This window comes from Epinephelus lanceolatus, chromosome 4 (assembly GCF_041903045.1).
Source record: "Epinephelus lanceolatus isolate andai-2023 chromosome 4, ASM4190304v1, whole genome shotgun sequence".
NCBI classification, from domain to species: domain Eukaryota; kingdom Metazoa; phylum Chordata; class Actinopteri; order Perciformes; family Serranidae; genus Epinephelus; species Epinephelus lanceolatus.
In genome coordinates this window covers 32,795,345-32,815,861 of record NC_135737.1, presented here as the reverse complement: position 1 = coordinate 32,815,861, position 20,517 = coordinate 32,795,345, and the positions used below count along the sequence as shown (strand labels likewise).

General features: G+C 41.0%; 1 protein-coding gene across 7 annotated transcripts in view; it reads right to left on the bottom strand.

The window, feature by feature from the left end:
• arap1 (ArfGAP with RhoGAP domain, ankyrin repeat and PH domain 1) overlaps positions 1–19,080 on the bottom strand; it is a 73,245-nt gene extending 54,165 nt beyond the window's left edge. For 4 of the 7 annotated variants that reach the window (XM_078167147.1, XM_033632363.2, XM_033632365.2 and 1 more), the window contains exons 1-2: positions 18,944–19,080; positions 199–1,373 (exon numbers count right to left, since the gene is read on the bottom strand). In XM_078167147.1, the coding sequence (XP_078023273.1) occupies positions 199–1,304 (1,106 nt within the window). In that variant the 5' untranslated portion in view covers positions 1,305–1,373; positions 18,944–19,080. Of the gene's footprint in view, positions 1–198; positions 1,374–6,447; positions 6,499–18,943 lie in introns of those variants that run through there. The other 3 variants (XM_078167148.1, XM_078167149.1, XM_078167151.1) reach the window with 3 other exon arrangements.
• Positions 19,081–20,517: the final 1,437 nt, after the last annotated feature.

The window sequence follows — 20,517 nt, the reverse complement described above, 5'->3', positions numbered from 1 at the left end:
GTCACTTAGGCACAAAAACATGGTAAAATAGGGATCAATCACACCCCTTTGCTTCACTCTATTCACATACATGTCACAAGGTCTAAAGCTTGTATCTGTAATAAACCCTTAAACTTTAACCTTTTTCTTAAACACAAGTATTTTTAAAAGACAGCCAGATAGCAAACTGCAAACATTCATTAAAAAGAACAGTCTTACCTGAGAGTTCTGGGAGACTGTGAAGAGATCCGCTGCGGGATTGGTGGAGGGCCTTTCACCACACCCCCTTTTGGAGGAAGAGGTGGAGCATTTATGTCATCGCTGTAGGAAGCAGCAGGGGACACAGGTGAGGTTCCTCTCCCTCCATCCTTACCCAGGTGTTGGGCAGGTGGCGTAATGGCTAATGTCTGAGGCCGAGTTTGGGCCGAGGGGAATTTGGGAGGGTGAGGAGGTGCATGTGTGGGCGTGTATGTAGCAGTGGTGGTGGTGGTGGAGGTGGGACTCTGGGGCACAGACCTGCTCTGTACAGCTGGGGCTTTAACCATATGTCTGTCCAATCTGGGGGAGACAGGGGTTCCAGCAGGAGGTGAGGGGCTCAGGGGAGAGGTGAAGCGCTGTGGAGGGCAGTTGGGGGTGCTTCTTGGAGGGACAGGGGGTAAAGAGGTGTCAGGAGGTGAAGAGCCAAGGGGGCTTGGGTCAGAATCCACTGGAGCACTACAACGAAACTTAGTCCTTTCTTTAGGCACAGGCCTCTCCCTCTCTCCATCTATTCCTCCATCCCCCTCTTCCTCTTTTCCTCCTCGAGGTGCTGTATGCCTTTGTCCAGGAATTGGCTTCTTCTCTCCTCCCTCTCCACTTTCCTCTTTTATCTTAGGCACTTGTCTCTCCCTGGGGACTGGTTTCTCTCTTTCCCTTGGTGTAGGTCTCACTGTCTCTCCATCGCTTTTCTCTCGTTCCTTATGCACAGGTTTTTCTTCCACTGGGATTGGCACAGGTCTCTCTCTCTGCAACACTTTGGCATGTCCTGTTTCCTCCAATCTCTGATCTCTCTCAGACTGTACAAGGTGAGAGTGTGTGTGAGATTGTCCGTCACTGTTACCATGTGTTTTGTTCAGGCTGGCCAGGATGCGTCTCTGGTGGCCCGGCAGGATGATGCCCATCCGCTCCAGCTGATCTGGCGTGAGGTTGCGACATTGTCGAAACGTTGCCAGCCCGGCGTTCCGAAATGCTTCAGAATATTGCTCCAAACGAAGCACACATAACCAGTCAAACACAGTCAAACAGGAGTCAGACTGAGACATGATTGACGTGTGTGAGTGCAGCATGTGGGAGGGCAGGTCTACATCCACAGAGAAAATGCGGACTTCAACACCTCAGATCATGGCTTAGACAACCTGTGGAAGAGAAAAAAACATTATGAGGCATAACATAAAGCACTGCATTCATTCAAGGAAGTAACAAAGGTGTTGACACTCTCACTAGCTTTTTAAGCACTGGCAGAGCCCTCTACTGGCCTCTACTGGTAATACACTCTTCCCACCAATTAGGAACCACTGACCTAGACCGCCGCAGCCAAAAAGTCAGGGTCTCCAGCCAACGCAGGTATTATGCAATTGGGATGCATGATAATACTGGCACATCATCAGTATCGTTGGATATTGGCCTTAAACTGAAAATGATCAGAATCAACTAACATGCTTTTTTTTATATTGTGCACAATAAATTAATATTACATACATTGAAAAGCATTGTATTTCGTATCTCTGGTGGGCCATCACAAGAGTATGCATGCATAATATGATAATGATTCCACAACAGAAGAGACTTGAAGATCACTAAATTTAGCGTGTGAAAAAAGTGGATATATGGATAGTGGTGTTGGTTATCAGCCAAATAAGTTTCTAGATATCAACATATCGGATATGGGCAACAAATCCAATCTTGTACCCTATTATGCAACTGAATTGGGTGGAGCCATGGTCTAATCTTGCGGGGGTCAAAAAGGGCAATATGCATGGTTATTCCGCAAATCACTTTTCACTGAAGAGAGAAAGGATGCTGATGCCCTCATACAATTCATTTCTATAGTGTGGGCTCAGCACATATTTGGGTAGGCATGTTCTGTCTGGCCAGCTGCATTTATGCAAATTTCAATGGGCGAATGTGTGTCTTTAATTGGAGGAGGAGGGTGTTTTCACACTTTTCAGCCCTCTAAATATACTCAGAGTGGTGACTCATTTTTTGGGCATATATAAGTACTCCAAGAGAACTCAAACCTGGGTTCGACTGTGGCCCTTTGCTGCATGTCACTCCCTCTCTCTCTCCCCACCTCACACTTGTCTATCCTGTAAAATAAAGGCTAAAAATGCTCAAAAATATCTTCAAAAAAAAAAAGGAAAAAAAAAAAGAATGTAGAATATATCAAACAGTAAAAGTCTACAGCACAGAAACGCAAAGGGTTTCCCGCAATTTTAAGTTCATCTGAAAGCGAGGGGCTTCGTAACCACACTGTAGTGCCACGTCAAAGTAAAAACAGAACTATGTCAATATATATTATATATAGGCTAAAGTGTGGACAGAAAGAGGACTGAGGCCCCATCAGAGCTGAAGTTGCCTGGAAAGAGAACTGAGTCCCTTTCTGTTGGTCCACTTTTTGGTGCACTTTAAGAGGACTGAGTTCAGTTCATTTAAAGAGAACTATATATGAAAACCTTAGCCATAGTGCCCAGTAGAGGGTGAACCCTTTGTAAGAAAGAACTTGTATAATCATTTTATAGTTTTTAAGAGGAACAATAATAGAAAATCATGTATCAGCTCTAAACAAGGATTTTTTTCCCCCCCGATTCAAACTGACAACTTAGTTTTAGTTCCTAAAAAATGGATCAGTATGTGTCACATTAGTCTGATTATAGACAAAATGATTGAAAAATAGCCCACTTCCTACGTACAACACTATTTTAAGAAATCCTGCATTGGGAAATGTACTGTGGAGCAAAATTGCAAAAATAATTTTGCTTCCTGAAAGACAAACGATGACTAATAATCAAGATGATAATCATATACATAAGAGATGGCCATAATTGTTGACTGTTAACAGCAGTGTCAAAGTTGTGTGTGATAAACTGTTGGGTGGTGACAACCACCTCTGTAAAAGAGGAAGTTGTTCTAAAGTCTCGACAATAAGATCCCCAAGCAGTTTAGTCATTTTGATAAGCACTGTCATTTTCAACAGCACTTCTGCTCACTTTAGTGTCTATAAACGGCTGAAAGAGATAAAACAAACTGTGGGCTGTGTTTTCATAAACTGCTCAGGTCAGGTGATCCTATTTCATTTCAGTTTGACGTAGAGGTAAACTGCTGTTACATCAGTATTAACTACTATTTTACACATACAAGGCAAACATATCTCAGTGTTGTATGAGCATAAAAACCCAAATCTTTATTTATACTTTTCCTTCAGAGCAGCCGACACACAGTTCGTACTGTAGCACTATCACACAACAGACCACTATGGGAGGAAGTGTAATTGACACAAGAAGTATTGGCACACACAGCACGTTCACACAAACTCTCTCAATTCTTTCTACATCTCTCGAACACACACTTGAATGCTGCATAAGTGGATTTAAGATCAGCTTCCCACAAGGCATCTCTGTGCCTTTCCATTAGCACTCTCTTAACGTTCCATCCTCTCCAGGTTTTAGTTTTCTAATGCAGTGCGTTTTAGGATATGAATAATGTACACCATGACAGTGCTCAGCAGTCAAAGTATGAGGATTTCTTTTTGAAGTTTTCGCATGCAGATTACTCACAATGCCAGGCCTTGATTAGCAAACAGCAGGCAGCGCCAGCTCCCTGCATTCACATGATGCAAACCTGCCTGACTGTAAGAAATATCTCCGCAAGGACTGTTGTGATGCTTAAACCAAGCAATGACAAAAACATCAGTAAAAATGGATTCTGAGCTTTGGATCATACCTCCAAAAGCTATTTTGTTACTGTCAAAGTCATTAATCAAACACGTACAGCATTCACAACGTTTTATCTCTCTGCCTCATACTTCTAACCACAGGGGAAACTGCTGGTTTCCCAGACAGAGCCACAAACAGTCTTTCCTCAACACAAACGCACAGCCTAATATCTCTTACACCTATCCTCTACACTGAATATCAGTTGTACTGAAGCACCTGATATGTACCTAAGTCAATGATTAAATGCACACAACAATTTTTTTTCAGCTAGCTGAATAACACTAATATGCCCAATCACCCTACTGGAGAACTACCTGCATAACTTAAAGGCCCAGTGTGTAAAATGGGTTGAAAACAGTGACATCAGTGGTCAAATTCTAGATTGCAGGGCTCACTCGCTCACCCCTCCTGTCGGGTAAATGATGGTGGCCTCGTAGGGACAAAAAGCCTTGCGCACAACTTTTTCAGGAGTAGGTCTATCTAGGGACGAGGTGAATGAGAGTGCATCACAAGGAGTGAAGCTGCGTCTTCTTTTCCTCGCAGATGACGGTTCGGGTTCATTCTCTCCTGTTGCGTGGTAAGTGTGGTCCATTCGCAAACTTTATAACTAAAAAAACTTTTCACTACTCTCTATCGACGAACTACTAACACTCTCTGATGTTTCTTCCTCCCGCTGTCTTCGTTGGTTCATTTATACACGCGAAACGCGTTCTCTGGCTGGCTGGATTGTCCACTCGGTCTGCGATACATACATGGCGGCGCAAGATGGCGACCTCTCTAAAGCAAGGCCCTTGATATATATATATATATATATATATAAAAGCATAATTATAAGGCTACGAAAACCAAACGAATTTTATTTTATAGCGATCATACACTTGTATAAACATATTAATGGGTAGAATATTCAGATTCAGATTCAGATTGACAATAAACCATGCCAAATATTACACACTGGCCCTTTAACTATAAGGACCCAGAAATTCAACCATACGGGTACTGGTTTGTTGGGTGGGTATTAGGTTTTCACTTGCTGCACATAGTAACCTTACACTTTTTCTGCTCTTCTGCGCTACTGTTTCAAAAGCACTTTGAAAGGCGTTGTCTCGGATTTAGAGCCTATTATTATTATGAGCGTTCAGTGGTTCACACAGAATTGGATTCTAGAATTGGGGGTCTGATCCAGACCGCCCCTACTTACCAACGGATCAACAAACTTTATGTTGCTGCCATTACACAGGTTAGACTCAGTGCTGAGGGACCATCTCCTGAGCAGCTCTCTTTCTGGCAAACATTCAGCTCAATGTCTGCCCAGTTAGCACAAGCTGCAGCAGTTAACATCCCATACTGAGCCGTTGCCCAGTCCCAACAAACTCACACCACAACAGCTCAATTCTGTCATTAAACCCGACGCTAACCAGCATTTGCAGTGTGATGCTGACAGATAGCTCTGTCACTGAGTGTATGCAGACTGGCTCTCACAAACTGTCCCTGCGTGGAGCTTGCACAGCAGTAGTCTCCTAACAGCAAGGAGAGTTTAATTAACCGAAAGGCACATGTTGCGCCACCATGCTGTCCATTTCTAGCTCACCAGGGAGTGTGCACCCCATGAAGGCTGATGTCTTTGCAGCAGCCCAGGTTTGACGGCCCTTTGCTGCATGTGATTCCTCTTATCACCCTTTCTCCCTTTCCTGTCATGTTTCCTGTCGAACTGTCCTATAATAAAGCAAAAAAAAAAAAAAACCCTTAAAAAAAATAAATTAAAAAATGTAAAACAAACGGTCTGGCTGAGTCCCTTTTGAGAGATGTTTGTACTGTATATTCTCTGTTGATTTCTACCAAAGCTCTGGAGCCCAGGTAGAAGGTAGAGCCTAATGAAGGTCGATGTGTTTAAAATGACACAATTTCTGTTGATCACATTCGATAGTCTTGAAAGTAGCAAAGCTATAAAAAGAAAAGATCAATCAAATTTTTAAACTGAGGTTGCACAGATGAAACAACGGGGAAGAAAATCAACTGGTCTTCAGTCTGCGGTTGTTATGCCATTCTCTGCAGTAACAAACCCACTGTGTTACTGGAAGCAGGTGTTCAGTATCTTATTCTGTACCAGCACTGTGTGCAGATCTTCAAAATAAATAAATGATCAATTTTTGTGACATTCCTTTTGTCGTGGTACTGAGGTATTGAGTATGATTGTTTTGTATAGAAGTTTAAAAATTCTGATCTGAAATAAACAAGCTGATAAATCTTTATCTATGACGTCATGGAAAACAGTCAATGATACTATGAATGTAACTTTTCATTAGCACACTATAATTTACAACTTTAATGATGTAACTTAAAATCCAAAAGATTAAATGTATAAAAAAACAGAAGCTGATCGTATATTGCTTCACTTCACATCCATATACTGTGAATAAATCTGTAGTACACAGACATATTAGCTGCCTGACTGGAAATAGATCACGCAAAACAGTAAAAATTAAAAATAGCAGACCTACGTAAATGGATGTAAAAGACGGAGGAGGTTGAGCGAGCACACACTAACACACACTATCCAGTCCGGGACGCCAGTGTGCGAGTATGTTGAAATGAGCGCATTTCATTTCCTGTGAAGTATTTCCTCTAACAGGGCAGAGACCACAGAGTACAGGGACAGGGTGAATCTTGATCTCTGATCTTACGCAGTTCCTATTTCTGAATTGAGGAACTCAACACGATGAATTACAGTATGATTGGTCTTCACCCGTCATCGGAGAGTTACTCATAAACTAAATGCACACACACAGTTAAAAAAATTACAGTTGAACACACATACACACAAACAAGCAGCATCTTTGGCCAGACACAGTTTTTCACCTCAGCATTTTGGTCCAGAGAAGCCCTTAATGAGCCTCGTGTGTTGGCTGTATGTATGTGTGTGGGTGGAGGCTTTAAGAGAGGACATCAAGAGAGGCTCAAGTGTTAAACGCTGATACTGAGGGGGAGAAAACTCGAATAACACACACACACACACACACACACACACACACACACACACACACACACACACAGTTCCGCATCTTGGCTCTTGCTCAAAGCCGGGCAGCTGAGAACTGCACAGTCTGTAGCTGCTAAATAGTTTTTTGATTAAGACTGATTAAGTGAAGAAGCTTCTGCAATAATAAAGGCACGATAAGATAAATCATGTCACATAATTTCCCTGTCACTAAAATTTAATGTAGATCTTACTTGTGCAATATTTCTAAAGTGATAAAAACAGGGAACGTTGAGATTTTGTTGCAACAGGCTTGATTTTGACACCCATTTGTTTCGTTTTTTCAAATCAAACAACTAATACTGTTGAGAAGCCAGCATGCTAAACCAAATGGGTTTAACTGGTGGGTACAAAACCAATTTCAGACACGTTCAGGCAGATTAATGGGACATTTTCACCTGAGGAAACCCATTGTGGGTTGGACTGGGTAATGTTTAAAAAAAAATGATAATACCAGTAACCTTAAGGTGATACTGATACCAGCAGTACTTCATTTGATACACGTAATGTGAAAGAAGTGGTGTGTAGTATGGCCATATTTTAAAAATTCTGTTTGTATCTCTGCACGCTGAACTGCGAACTCCGTCCAGAATGTATGGGTTGTAGTTGCTGTTGCAGGAGTGTGAGCTCTCTACCGAGAACAGTTCTGAGTCTGCCTGGCTGCACTCACACAGTGACAGGGCTAACTGTTAGCATCACAGAGCTAATGGTTTTTGATGAAATAGTTTCAATGTTGGGGTTAAATTTTTGGGAGAAGAGTGGCTCCCAGCGCTGCATCTAACCTGTGTAACTGCAGCAACAGAAAGTTTGCTGATCCAGTGGGGAGTCGGGATGGTCCAAGATCATATCCCCGATACAAAAAGGATTGAATGCAGGTATCACTGGGGATGCACTTTGACTGGAGACGTTTGGTACTGGGTTATTATGGTCACTACTAGGAGTGGGCGATGTGGCCTTAAAATAAAATCACGACACTTCAGGGTATTTTTGCAAATTGTTCTTGACAATATGACAAATTAGTAAAAAACAAAAAAAAATGAATCTTAATTCAAGAACATATAATTGCAACAAAATAAGTGATCTAGTTTTTTTTCAAATATTAAAACTAGTAAAAACTAAACAAAAATGTTTGTAAACAACAACAGTAACTCAGAGTGAGATTCAGATTCTGTGTACAATATTAATAATTCAACAAAATAAAATCTACCACAAATTACACATACAAAAAATGTACCCTGGGATCCATATATATCAATCAACAGGCGATTTCCCTCTCTTTCAGCAAAATCCTAAATGACTGAGTTGTTTTTTTCCACCTGGACCTTTATGCTCTGCCATTTTTCTTTCAACACGGTGTAACCTGTGACAGGCTGATATGATACCAGAACTATTGCACATTCACATTTATGTAGTTTTTCGCCGAGCCAAGAGTGTCAGGTAGGTTCGTGTTACCAAAGATTTATGGAAAAAATCACTTGAGGACAGAGAGAGGAGAGGGAGAGATGCTGTGCTGCTGCCAGAGGAGCCACTGAATGAGTTCCCTCTGAGCGGTAACTCGCTAAAAGAGTCGGAGAAGTCCGCAGCTGTTCATAAAACATTCAGGACGCCATAGTTTATTTCACATTACTGAAACAGCTCCTATTTTTGGAGACCTCTGCAGAGTCAGTAAAAATTTTGCTTTCAGCCATGCTTGCTGTTGCCATGGTAGTGGTATGACGCCATAATGTCAACAAATCGAAATATTGCACATATCACGATATGAATTTTCATATGATATTAAAAATTATACAGGTAGTATCATGAACACGATATGGCACACTGCTAGTCACTACCTTGAAAGGTATGGATTATTGGTACCGAGCCCTAAATGTGGGTGATGAACATCACAGAATGAGTTGTGGGTAGTCCTATGTCTTATTGACTCCAGTTCAGAGTGTTCACAGTCAGCATCACTTTCCACAGAGGCACAAGGAGCAGAACAGTCTTTGAAATCTAGGGTTACACAGGTGGGCAGAGATACAATCTTTATATTTCTTGTTCATCCCTGCCTGTTCCTGGGTTTAGAGTTTAGGTTAAAGTTCAGGATAAAATGCAAGGAATAATAGCTGGGCTAAACACAACCTGGAAATGCAGAGAGAAAAAATGATACAGATCTTTTAATCTGTTGGTAAGATGGCATGGTTTCACAAATATCAGTGTGTTACTTAAACTGCTGAAACAAACGAGTTTTCCCCTGAACTCATAAAATTACAGAAAACTGTAGGTGCTTCATAAATCCTGCATAGTCAGTGTGTCTGTTCATCAACTGCTGACTCCTTTCCCTCAGCTTTTATTTCATTTTCTGCAGTTTTCCGACACGCATTTTGCTTTCAATTCATTTCTCCTCTCCAAACTCTCCCTTTCTGTTCATCTCTCCACTCTCTCCATCCTTCTCTGCGCTCCCTCCCTCCCACTCAGAAAGCTGCCAATAACAGGGTCTCTGTGCTGCCTTCACAATGGGGCATTCTGTTGCCTGGGCAAGTACACACACACACACACACACACACACACACACACACACACACAAACACTAACAAGAAGGAGGGAAATGCGCGGTTGGGGCCCACTGGCCGAGTCTGGTCACACTCTCTAAAACAAGTGCTCACCTAATAACATTGTGGATGCAATGCTGGAGGGGGCCAGGGGCCTCAGATATTGTGTTTCAGGCCTCATATCCCCTTTCAATTTTACACACAAACAGATAGCCAGGATGTTCCATTTTCTCAGTTGGTGCTGATTAGTGCCAGCTGACGTCAGGTTCAAGTATGTCTATTTTGGACTGAGTATACATTCAGTGATTTTTTTTTTTAGGTGTTGAAGAAAACATTGACATTTGAGTTTATGGTACTGAATCGATTCTCAATTTTTAATTTTTAATTTTTAATTTCCTTTATCTGTTTATCCAAAGGGGGTTCATGAAAACCCTTTTATTTTATGTTTTAGTGATACAGGCAAATGTTAATTCCTTTGCTCAGATTGCAAAACAAGTAGTGCTATGATGTTGGATGTTAAAGGAACTTCAAGAATTACAAATACAGATCACACTGTACTGATTGCATTAAAAAGTAAACTTTTAAATGACAGGGTGAAACGACTCTCTGAAACGAGAGTTCACAGTTAAAAAAAAAACAATTCATCACCATGCTTACAGTATTGCAATATATTTATCCTAACCCTGCATTGTGATACGTTATCATGTCGACAGATTCTTCCCAATACGCAGCCTTTCAGCTTTCTAAGCCAGTGTGACAAAATGAAAAAAAGGATGTCTAACAAACTTTGCACATCAATGACACCAAACACACATGACCTGCCTCGTCTCCCTCTCTCTTTGCATATGCAACACATACACTAGCATGCAGCGTGCAGTTATGTCACAAGGCTAAAAAAATATTGCTCATGGCTTTCACATTTTCTTTACTATGCTACGGACCATGACGAGTGACAACTGTGCACTTTATTCTGATTCCACTGCCAGAGTCTTTGCATACTAAATCAAATCATGGCTGAACTGAGCTAGGATGTGGGCACAGTAACACAGACTGGGTATGGTGCATGTAATATTAGCCTAAATACACTTTGTCTTTGAAAGGTTAACATAATAATAATGTTGTAAATTCTCATTGCTCTGAATTAATGAAATTATTATCTTGTTAATTTAGAAAAACAAGCAATTTTTTTTCTAAAGTGAATGAACTTCGCTTCCACAGAAGACAAATGTCATCGGTGTTTGCAAAACCCCTTCGCTCTGACTGCCTCTAGTTAACTTGCCACTACTGAACGGTATGTAACTTCTAAGAGGTATCAGCTGTGGAGGTTTAATGCTAGCCATGGATAAATTAAAATATGTCACGAGATGCAAGGCACAAAATGTGTATTAGTGCTGCTTCCCATAGCACAGCTTGTCATTACCAACCATTAGTATCTATGAATGCACAGAAGTAGCCTGCATGTACCAAAAACCCCACACATAAAACATTTTGATCAGAGTGATTTGCTACTGGCACAGATAACGATGTTTAAACATTTCATATTTCATTTTGAGGTGTTGGGTAAGCAAAATCAAGAATATTAGTCATAAATGTTAACATAATATTTTGATCAACAGACAAGTAATGACTTCATCGATTGCAGAAATACATTATGGTGTAAATGGAAATTACAACGACCGCAGTGTGCCTGACTTTGGTTAAATTGCGCAAACCATGGAAACGCAATAACACCAACGTTTTTCCCCAGGTCATACACACTCAGAGTATTACACACTGCAAAACTGTCACCTTGTAAATTCTATGAGATAATGACTGAAATGTCGACATGGAATTAAGTAAAATACTTCATGCTGATATTCTGGATAACTTTATCTAACACTTAACACATTTTTATTTGCAAAGGATACCAAATGATGATGTGATGATATGTAACCTCCTTGGACATTGGTCAGCTGTCACCCCTTTACTGTGTGGTCTTGGGAAATTCTCCAAAACACGTTAGAATTTGCCTTTAACCCATTTCTCACAATGGTAATGCCAAAGGAGATGTGTTTAGGTTATCTGCAACAATGATGTAGGATAAATCCCAACAGACCAGGAATGTGGAAAATCCAAAACCTCTGTTCTGAGTGACCTCCACAAAAAATACCATTGTAGAAAAAGAGCGAAGAAAGTCCTCTTTCCCTGTCACGGTCCCACAAATTAGTTTGTAACATTGGCTTATTCCTATATCAGTTTCTTTACATAAAAAGTGTCATAGGTTAACAAGAGAGCACATCTACAGCTGGAGCCCAGAACCACAGGTAGGGGTACAAACACCCAATATAGCAATATTCTGTGATTGACACACTGGCACCAACATCATGACGTGTTACAAAGGCACAGCAGTATCCTTCTTTCAGTACACATTTAGACAACTGAAAAGGTAAGGGGAACAGCATCATTTCCTAACGCGCAACAGATGAACAAAAACACAATGTGAGCTCTGTGGTGAGATAAGCTTTTGTCTTTCACCTTGTATGAAACTCTGACTGTGGTTCAGCACTGCTTCGACTGCCACACTGACCTGCGTCTATTAATACTATTCACACTGTAGTGAAATTATGTGGGGGGGAAATACATACACATATTACCATAACATGTAGAGCATGAAAGATTTTTGGGTCATAACTTTTGGCTACATTGTTAGCAAAAAAGTGCCTGTTTATTAGAGCTAGAATGACATGTTAGCCGGGCTGCTCAATTGGTTGATATTAACTAACCACAGATATATCTGTAGGCCAGTGCATGACAGGAAATGTCAGTACTGCATTGTCAAACCTGTTTGATATACAGTACAGGCCAAAAGTTTGGACACACCTTCTCATTCAATGCGTTTTCTTTATTTTCATGACTATTTACATTGTAGATTCTCACTGAAGGCATCAAAACTATGAATGAACACATGTGGAGTTATGTACTTAACAAAAAAAGGTGAAATAACTGAAAACATGTTTTATATTCTAGTTTCTTCAAAATAGCCACCCTTTGCTCTGATTACTGCTTTGCACACTCTTGGCATTCTCTCGATGAGCTTCAAGAGGTAGTCACCTGAAATGGTTTCCACTTCACAGGTGTGCCTTATCAGGGTTAATTAGTGGAATTTCTTGCTTTATCAATGGGGTTGGGACCATCAGTTGTGTTGTGCAGAAGTCAGGTTAATACACAGCCGACAGCCCTATTGGACAACTGTTAAAATACATATTATGTCAAGAACCAATCAGCTAACTAAAGAAAAACGAGTGGCCATCATTACTTTAAGAAATGAAGGTCAGTCAGTCCGGAAAATTGCAAAAGCTTTAAATGTGTCCCCAAGTGGAGTCGCAAAAACCATCAAGCGCTACAACGAAACTGGCACACATGAGGGCCGACCCAGGAAAGGAAGACCAAGAGTCACCTCTGCTTCTGAGGATAAGTTCATCCGAGTCACCAGCCTCAGAAATCGCAAGTTAACAGCAGCTCAGATCAGAGACCAGATGAATGCCACACAGAGTTCTAGCAGCAGACCCATCTCTAGAACAACTGTTAAGAGGAGACTGCGCCAATCAGGCCTTCATGGTCAAATAGCTGCTAGGAAACCACTGCTAAGGAGAGGCAACAAGCAGAAAAGATTTGTTTGGGCCAAGAAACACAAGGAATGGACATTAGACCAGTGGAAATCTGTGCTTTGGTCTGATGAGTCCAAATTTGAGATCTTTGGTTCCAACCGCCGTGTCTTTGTGAGACGCAGAAAAGGTGAACGGATGGATTCCACATGCCTGGTTCCCACTGTGAAGCATGGAGGAGGAGGTGTGATGGTGTGGGGGTGTTTTGCTGGTGACACTGTTGGGGATTGATTCAAAATTGAAGGCACACTGAACCAGCATGGCTACCACAGCATCCTGCAGCGACATGTCATCCCATCCGGTTTGCGTTTAGTTGGACCATCATTTATTTTTCAACAGGACAATGACCCCAAACACACCTCCAGGCTGTGTAAGGGCTATTTGACCAAGAAGGAGAGTGATGGAGTGCTGCGGCAGATGACCTGGCCTCCACAGTCACCGGACCTGAACCCAATCGAGATGGTTTGGGGTGAGCTGGACCGCAGAGTGAAGGCAAAGGGGCCAACAAGTGCTAAACACCTCTGGGAACTCCTTCAAGACTGCTGGAAAACCATTTCAGGTGACTACCTCTTGAAGCTCATGGAGAGAATGCCAAGAGTGTGCAAAGCAGTAATCAGAGCAAAGGGTGGCTATTTTGAAGAAACTAGAATATAAAACATGTTTTCAGTTATTTCACCTTTTTTTGTTAAGTACATAACTCCACATGTGTTCATTCATAGTTTTGATGCCTTCAGTGAGAATCTACAATGTAAATAGTCATGAAAATAAAGAAAACGCATTGAATGAGAAGGTGTGTCCAAACTTTTGGCCTGTACTGTATATCTTAGCCAAAAGCATTAAAAAATCAAAATTAGGGCATCTTGGTGGCTGGGTAGTTTAAACACGTAACATATATCATAACCCCAACATTCCCAGTTTGATTCAGACAGCTTTCTTTGTTACTTATCATCTTCCTTTCTCTTCGTGCGTTTCCTGTTTAGTTCTAATGTCTCAAATAGGGCTGTAACTAACGGTTATTTTCATTGTCGACTAATCTGTCGATTATTTCTTCGATTAGTCGACTAATCATTTTATCGAAAAAATGTGTTAAAATGTTGAAAATGATGTTCTGTCTCTCCCAAACCCCAAAATTACGTCATCTAATGTCTTGTTTCATACTCACACCAAAGGGTTTTAGTTCACCGTCATGGGAGAGCGTGTAAAGCTGCCAATATCTGAACGTAAGAAGCTGCAATAAGAGTATTTCGGGGTACTTTTACAGTACGTTACTATGAAAAATGACTCAAACCGATTAGTCGACTACTAAAATAGTCATCGATTATTTTAATAGTCGATTAGTCATCCATTAGTCGACTAATCGTTGCAGTCTCAAAGCTAACATGCAAAAAAAAAATTGAGGGACCAAGGTCAAAAATGTTTGATCGTGACATCAATTCATTAAAAAAACAACATCAACAACAACAAAAAAAACACTAATACTGACTGACAAACCCAGTCACCAGGATAACATTGATCAGCATTGATTGTAAGTTTCTGAAAACTACAAGTATGTAACGGTACTATTTAGCGGACACATTAAAACTTCAGATTAACATTGCAACAATGCTGTGATTGACATGTGGTTATGTTTCGGCACTTCTTCTATGTTTAGGAAAGATCATGTTCTGGATTAAAATACCACTTTTGGTGCCACAATCTTGACTGTAAATGCGGCTATCTGCCTCTAAAAAAAACACAGTTTTGGTGCCACAGTTGCCACCGGAGATACCACGTCACTTGAAAACCCACTTTTGGTGCAACAATTGCACGTTGTTGTTTTTTTTTGCTTGTTTGTTTGTCTCAATCAGTGGTCTGCTGTTTCGCCATCATGCCTCAATGTCATTGCTATGCAACATCCCCTCCACCTCCCAATGACAAAGTCAGCTTCTAAATGTAATCAGAACCACGTCACTTTAGAAACAATGTTATGTTACGTATGAAATGTACAAATGTGACCTATTTGTGGTTTGCAGAAACAAACAATGTCAACATTTTCTTCTGGCGACTAAGCTGGGCTGACACATGGAAATCAGATAACTGCATCTGTCTGTCTCAAAAATTCAGTATCAGACAGCTGGGCTCTGCTAGTTAGATATGCAGCAGATGCAGAGCAAATTAACATTAATTTGAAGCCACCAGATGAATCTATGTCCAAAATTCAATGCTTAACAGTTAAACAGCAACATCACTGGACAGGTCAGACACAGTGAGTCGCTGTTTGCTCCGTTGCTGCTAGATAATTTTTAATATACTTCACTGTTTGATTAGTAGGGGTAGCTGGGTCACCACTATAGAGAAAGTTTCCTCAGACCCTCTGATTCCTATCAAGGTGTTGACCCTGTAAGGATTACTGAGAAACATGCACACACGCTTATACACACACACACACACAGGGGACGTGACTCACAAACCCACCACCAGACACGCTGCTGCTTTCAGCCCACTTTCAATTAGATCTGAATAGTGACTCAGTCCTGCCAGTAAAGAAATGCATCTGAACAATGTCCTCTAGTGAACAAGCCTGTGAGTGTGTGCGCACATTTGCCTCGAACTCTTCAGGGTGTAACATTTCACAGGGAGGTTTCCCATGGTAACCCACCTCAAACTACCAACCACATGGAACCTACAGGTCCCTTAATGAGACCGAAGCCATCAGCCTGTGACACAAAAAAATGTTTGAAGTATGAGTATGAAGTTCTGCGGGTCATGATGTTTTCCTCCTGTGGCGGTGGATGTCAGCTGATGCTGAACAAGCTGTGCATACCACAGACTTAAAACAGAATAGGTTTGTGTTTCTCTCCTCTGTCCATTCCCTTACTGGCTGCAGCAACATTCATACAGGAACCCTCATATCCCAGGTACTGGAAATCACTCACACATATCATTAAAGGGATACTTCACCAATTTCAACCAGCTTTGTATTGTAACAATGTGTTGTGTAATAAACTGTGGTAAACTTCCCTCCCTCTTACCATCAGCCAGATCTCCCTGCTCATCTCTCAGCTCAGACTGCGTCATCTGGCAAATTTTCACTGGCTCAAGGGCTGCTGATCAAACTACAGATTATACTTTGCACTTTCATATGCCTGCCACTACAGACACAAAGAGTATAGAAGCGAATTAACAGAATCACCCCTCTATCTCTCAATCTTAAACCAAACTGAGATCAAACGGTAAAACCAGGCAGCGCTAATCAAATATGTGGCTTCAAATTGACCGTGACTCAAAACTGTTTGTTACCATCCGGCCGCCGTATTGTTTCCTGTGGAAAAACGGTGAAGTTAACATTATGTCACCCACTACTTGTAGTGTTCATTGGTCCTGTGCAGTGCAGTGCACTCAGGTAGTTGTAGGTTTTCAACCTCTTGAGCAAAAGCAAATGCAACAGCCTTCTATTTTTGTTTTCGCTGGTCATGTTGCACCAATTCCTGAAGAATTTGTGTCTTTCTCCTGCATAGACAGCACAGTCTTATGAGAAGACCATCGTTACAGCGGTGAAATACTCCTCTAAGGACAGCTTTGGAAACATCGCCTCATCATGACATCACTTTGATTGAAAAATTGTGCACTTAAATCCAACAAAATGTTGTTGAATTACATGGGAAATACAGAGAGGTGCTTTGAATATTTAGTCTACACTTTAGTCTCTCTATTCAGCAGCTCCACAAACCTTCAACAAAAACTGGAAATGACATCTTTCATGAACAAAAGATTTATAGCAGGACTGTTTTAGATTCAATGCATTTGTTTTAGCTAGATGTACCAAAAAGTGTGTATGTCTCACAACAGTAACGTACATGCACTCACAACTGGGTGGAAAAGGTTAAAGAAACAAAACTCTTTAGAGTACCACTTTCAGAAACAAATTATTTCTTTGCTTTGAAAAAATTAAACCAGTTCCTCCATGTCAAGCTAATCTCATTTCACAGGAAACTCATCACCAAATGACGTGTTCTCTTCCCTGTCCTGTAAGTCCTGTGGATGAATTTAATGTCGTTTTAGTCACAGCCTCCAGTTATCATGTCTTGCACAACCGGGTTCATCATTAAGCCTGTTTGACGACACAGTCAGACTGCTCAACGTGCCCTCTGAACCAGTGGGATACTCCTTCTCTCACCTCATTAAGGAGTGATTCAGAAGTGAGTAATCTCATGTGAGTGTATGAAACATAGGCAGAGGGAAACAGAGGGACAGAGAGAGAGAAAGAAAAGTGGTAGACGAAGCAGGAATGAGGAAAGACAGAGACGGGCGCAGACAAAACCTGCAGCTGCAACTTTATGTCAATAAGTGATAAATAATCCAGAGCGTACATCAAGGTTGTGAATCTGGCTCGATTCAGCATAGTGTGCCTTGGTAGACACAAAAATCACATGTTGAGGGGTAGTGAGATACTTATCTGAGTTTTGATAAACAACATCCTGTACCACTACATTATGTGGCTCTCAATGTGCATTCAAAAAGCCAAAACTAGACAGTCGCAGCCTTACTGTTAACACTTTCCACTACAGCGCACAACAGGGTCAGTAGGGCCATGCTGTTTGATAGCCACGGTATGTGGATCATTTTTTGTGTTGCTTTAAAAAGCTTTTTAAAAAGATACACAGGTTATATGATCATTGCCTTAAATGTATGTGCAGTGTCCTAGCAAGTCCTATGCCCTGCTCTACTTCTCTAATGCAGATTCATTAACTACTGCAAATTTTAGCAACCATCAGACAGCAGCAGAACATCTGTTTAACCACTGCAGTCATCATTTTCATGGTTCGGGAGCTCTGACTCTGTGAGAACTGTGCACAAATTATTGGATTCACCACTTTTAAGGGTCTGCTGAGCAAGTCAGTCATGCAAAATGTTCTCTATTCCAAGGCCTATAGCCCACATGCAAAAAGCATTCCCCTGCGACTGTACTTATCGCACACAGCACATTAGCACATAAAAGGAAAACCTATCATACGTTCCACTTAATACCTTATCTGATAGCATATTCAGACAGTTTCACTATTGATCACATCTTAACACCTTTTTAAAAAATCCCACAGTGTGCAAGGGGGGGAAAAGCAGAAATAAGGTCTTAAAAAAACCTGAGCAGCAAAGTGGGTTTGTGTAATCTCTTGTGGTGGCAGGCTGTGGGGCAACCTTGGAAAATAAAGTGTAAAAATCCCCACTCTTGGTCTAAAAATGCTCAGCCTGGATGACCACCTGTCACAAGTCCACCTGCTAACGTATGCACAAATCATGACGAGAAAGGCTTATAGGAAGCTGTATTCCCACATGCTGGGACCAGATGACTCCATCTATATATAAATTTAGTAAAAACTGCACGCATGCACCCAGCTTAAAAATAATGAATTCCACTGGGGATAAACAACCTCGTCATAGGCTGTCCCATTTCCTCCGCTTTGACCACAGACAGAAAAGAACAGCCTGAAAAACAACCAAGCAACTAACAAGTTACCATTAACCAGTTAAAGGGTAGGAATTAATCATTAATGAGTAAGCAGCTGAAGCAGAACTGGACTCAGCAGTCCAGCTTTTCACAAACAAATGTGGAATTTCTTGTAGCTAAGCTGGTTAAAGTTATTTCCACCACAGTGTAGCACAGACAACACATTTTCTGAGCCACTTCAATGTTTGTTGCGTTTAAGTGCTGTTAAGTTAGCGTCTATATCAGCTGTTGTGGAAAAGTTTGTATTTAGACAAAAAAGGAAAAGATAAAAGCTTAAATTCTTGTCATTTACTCACCTTTCCAAGTCTTTATAACTGTTCAACTCCACTTAAATACACAGGCGTTTTGTTTTTCGGGTGAAATTAGTGGCCACAGCGGCGACGCCGAATAGCGGATAACATTTTTCACACGAAACTAAAGCAGTAGCAGAACTCACACACAGCGAGTGTTAAGCATAAGTGCAGGAAGCAATCCATTTCCGGTTCTGCATTTCAAAATAAACACCCAGATTGGTGTTTAATGAGGCAGCCTTTTATTTTTACGTATAGGAAGTGGTTATTTCCGGTGTGTCTATGGATAATTGTGGCAAACTTGACGCAGCAAAAACTTCCGTACGGCCGTCATGTGACCACTGAAAAAGAGTGGACAGCCCAGTTTGTTTTCATGCAAATGCACTTTAACCACATAGCATCCCACTCACCTCACACCAGCAAACATTAAAGCTAAAGAAAAAAGGCAATATCTGTAAAGAATATACACTTATTGTACATTATAAATCTTTATATTAGAAAATACTGCAAAAAATAACACACAACATGATTTAAGTTACTATTGAGGCACACAAAACACACACTACACTTACCTTATTTTCCTTGGGGAGCAATAGTGTTAGCTAACTAATTTTATAAAAGTACAAAATTAATTAGTAATGACTACAAAACATGTTTTTGTTGGATTTAAATCATCATATATTGATTGACACACTTTTAATCACAAAATAAACAACAACAAAGAAACTGTGGCACATCAGCCAAAATGAGAGGCGACTATTTAATTGCATAGGTTCCCCTCCACTCCAGCAGGTGGTATGATAAGGTATAATCTCCTCAGCACCGTGCCCACAAACCCCAAACAGTTATTTGTAAGGAGGTGGCGGTGATGTGGCATTCAGACATCAGACAGGCTGCTGATTTTTTAGTTGTAGGCTCCCATAGGAACCAGAAGAGGGCAACCACTCACCATCATGACATTAAGCCTCATAGATGGAGATATAATTTCAAAAGGCATCATGTTTAATAAGAAAAAAGGCATAAAATAATAAATGGAAAACAGCATTTATAGTAGAAGGAGAATGTTGCATGTCAGTAGACCTTCAGTTATTAAAGAGGATTCCTTTGATTGGTCTTCAGCCACAGTGAAGAGTCAGAAAGATGAAAGGGACAGAGTGAGGGAGGCTGGCATGGAATAAAAAGTCACAAGCTAAACCAAATTGAAACCCATAACTTCACAGTCACACTGTATATCATGACTGCAAACATTAAACTTTTACCAATGAAATATATCCCACTTCTGAGTTTACATGAATTAAAAAGGCCACATTTGTCATATGGTTTCAGATGTTTTAGTGAGCTAAAGGAGAAATATGCCTATTATTTTGGCCCTTGTGTTTCTGTGTGTGTCACATATGCGACTCAGTGTTACAGTCAGTCCACCACATCAGCGTAAACGTAATATTTTAGCCTTTGGGAGCCTGGATGAACAACACACTGGCTCTGTGACAAGTCTGTGACTCGACTGAAGCGTGTTACTCATTTCACTTCAGGCCTGGGGTACAGATCAGGAGACTCTGTTCCAGAAAGATTAGCCTGGG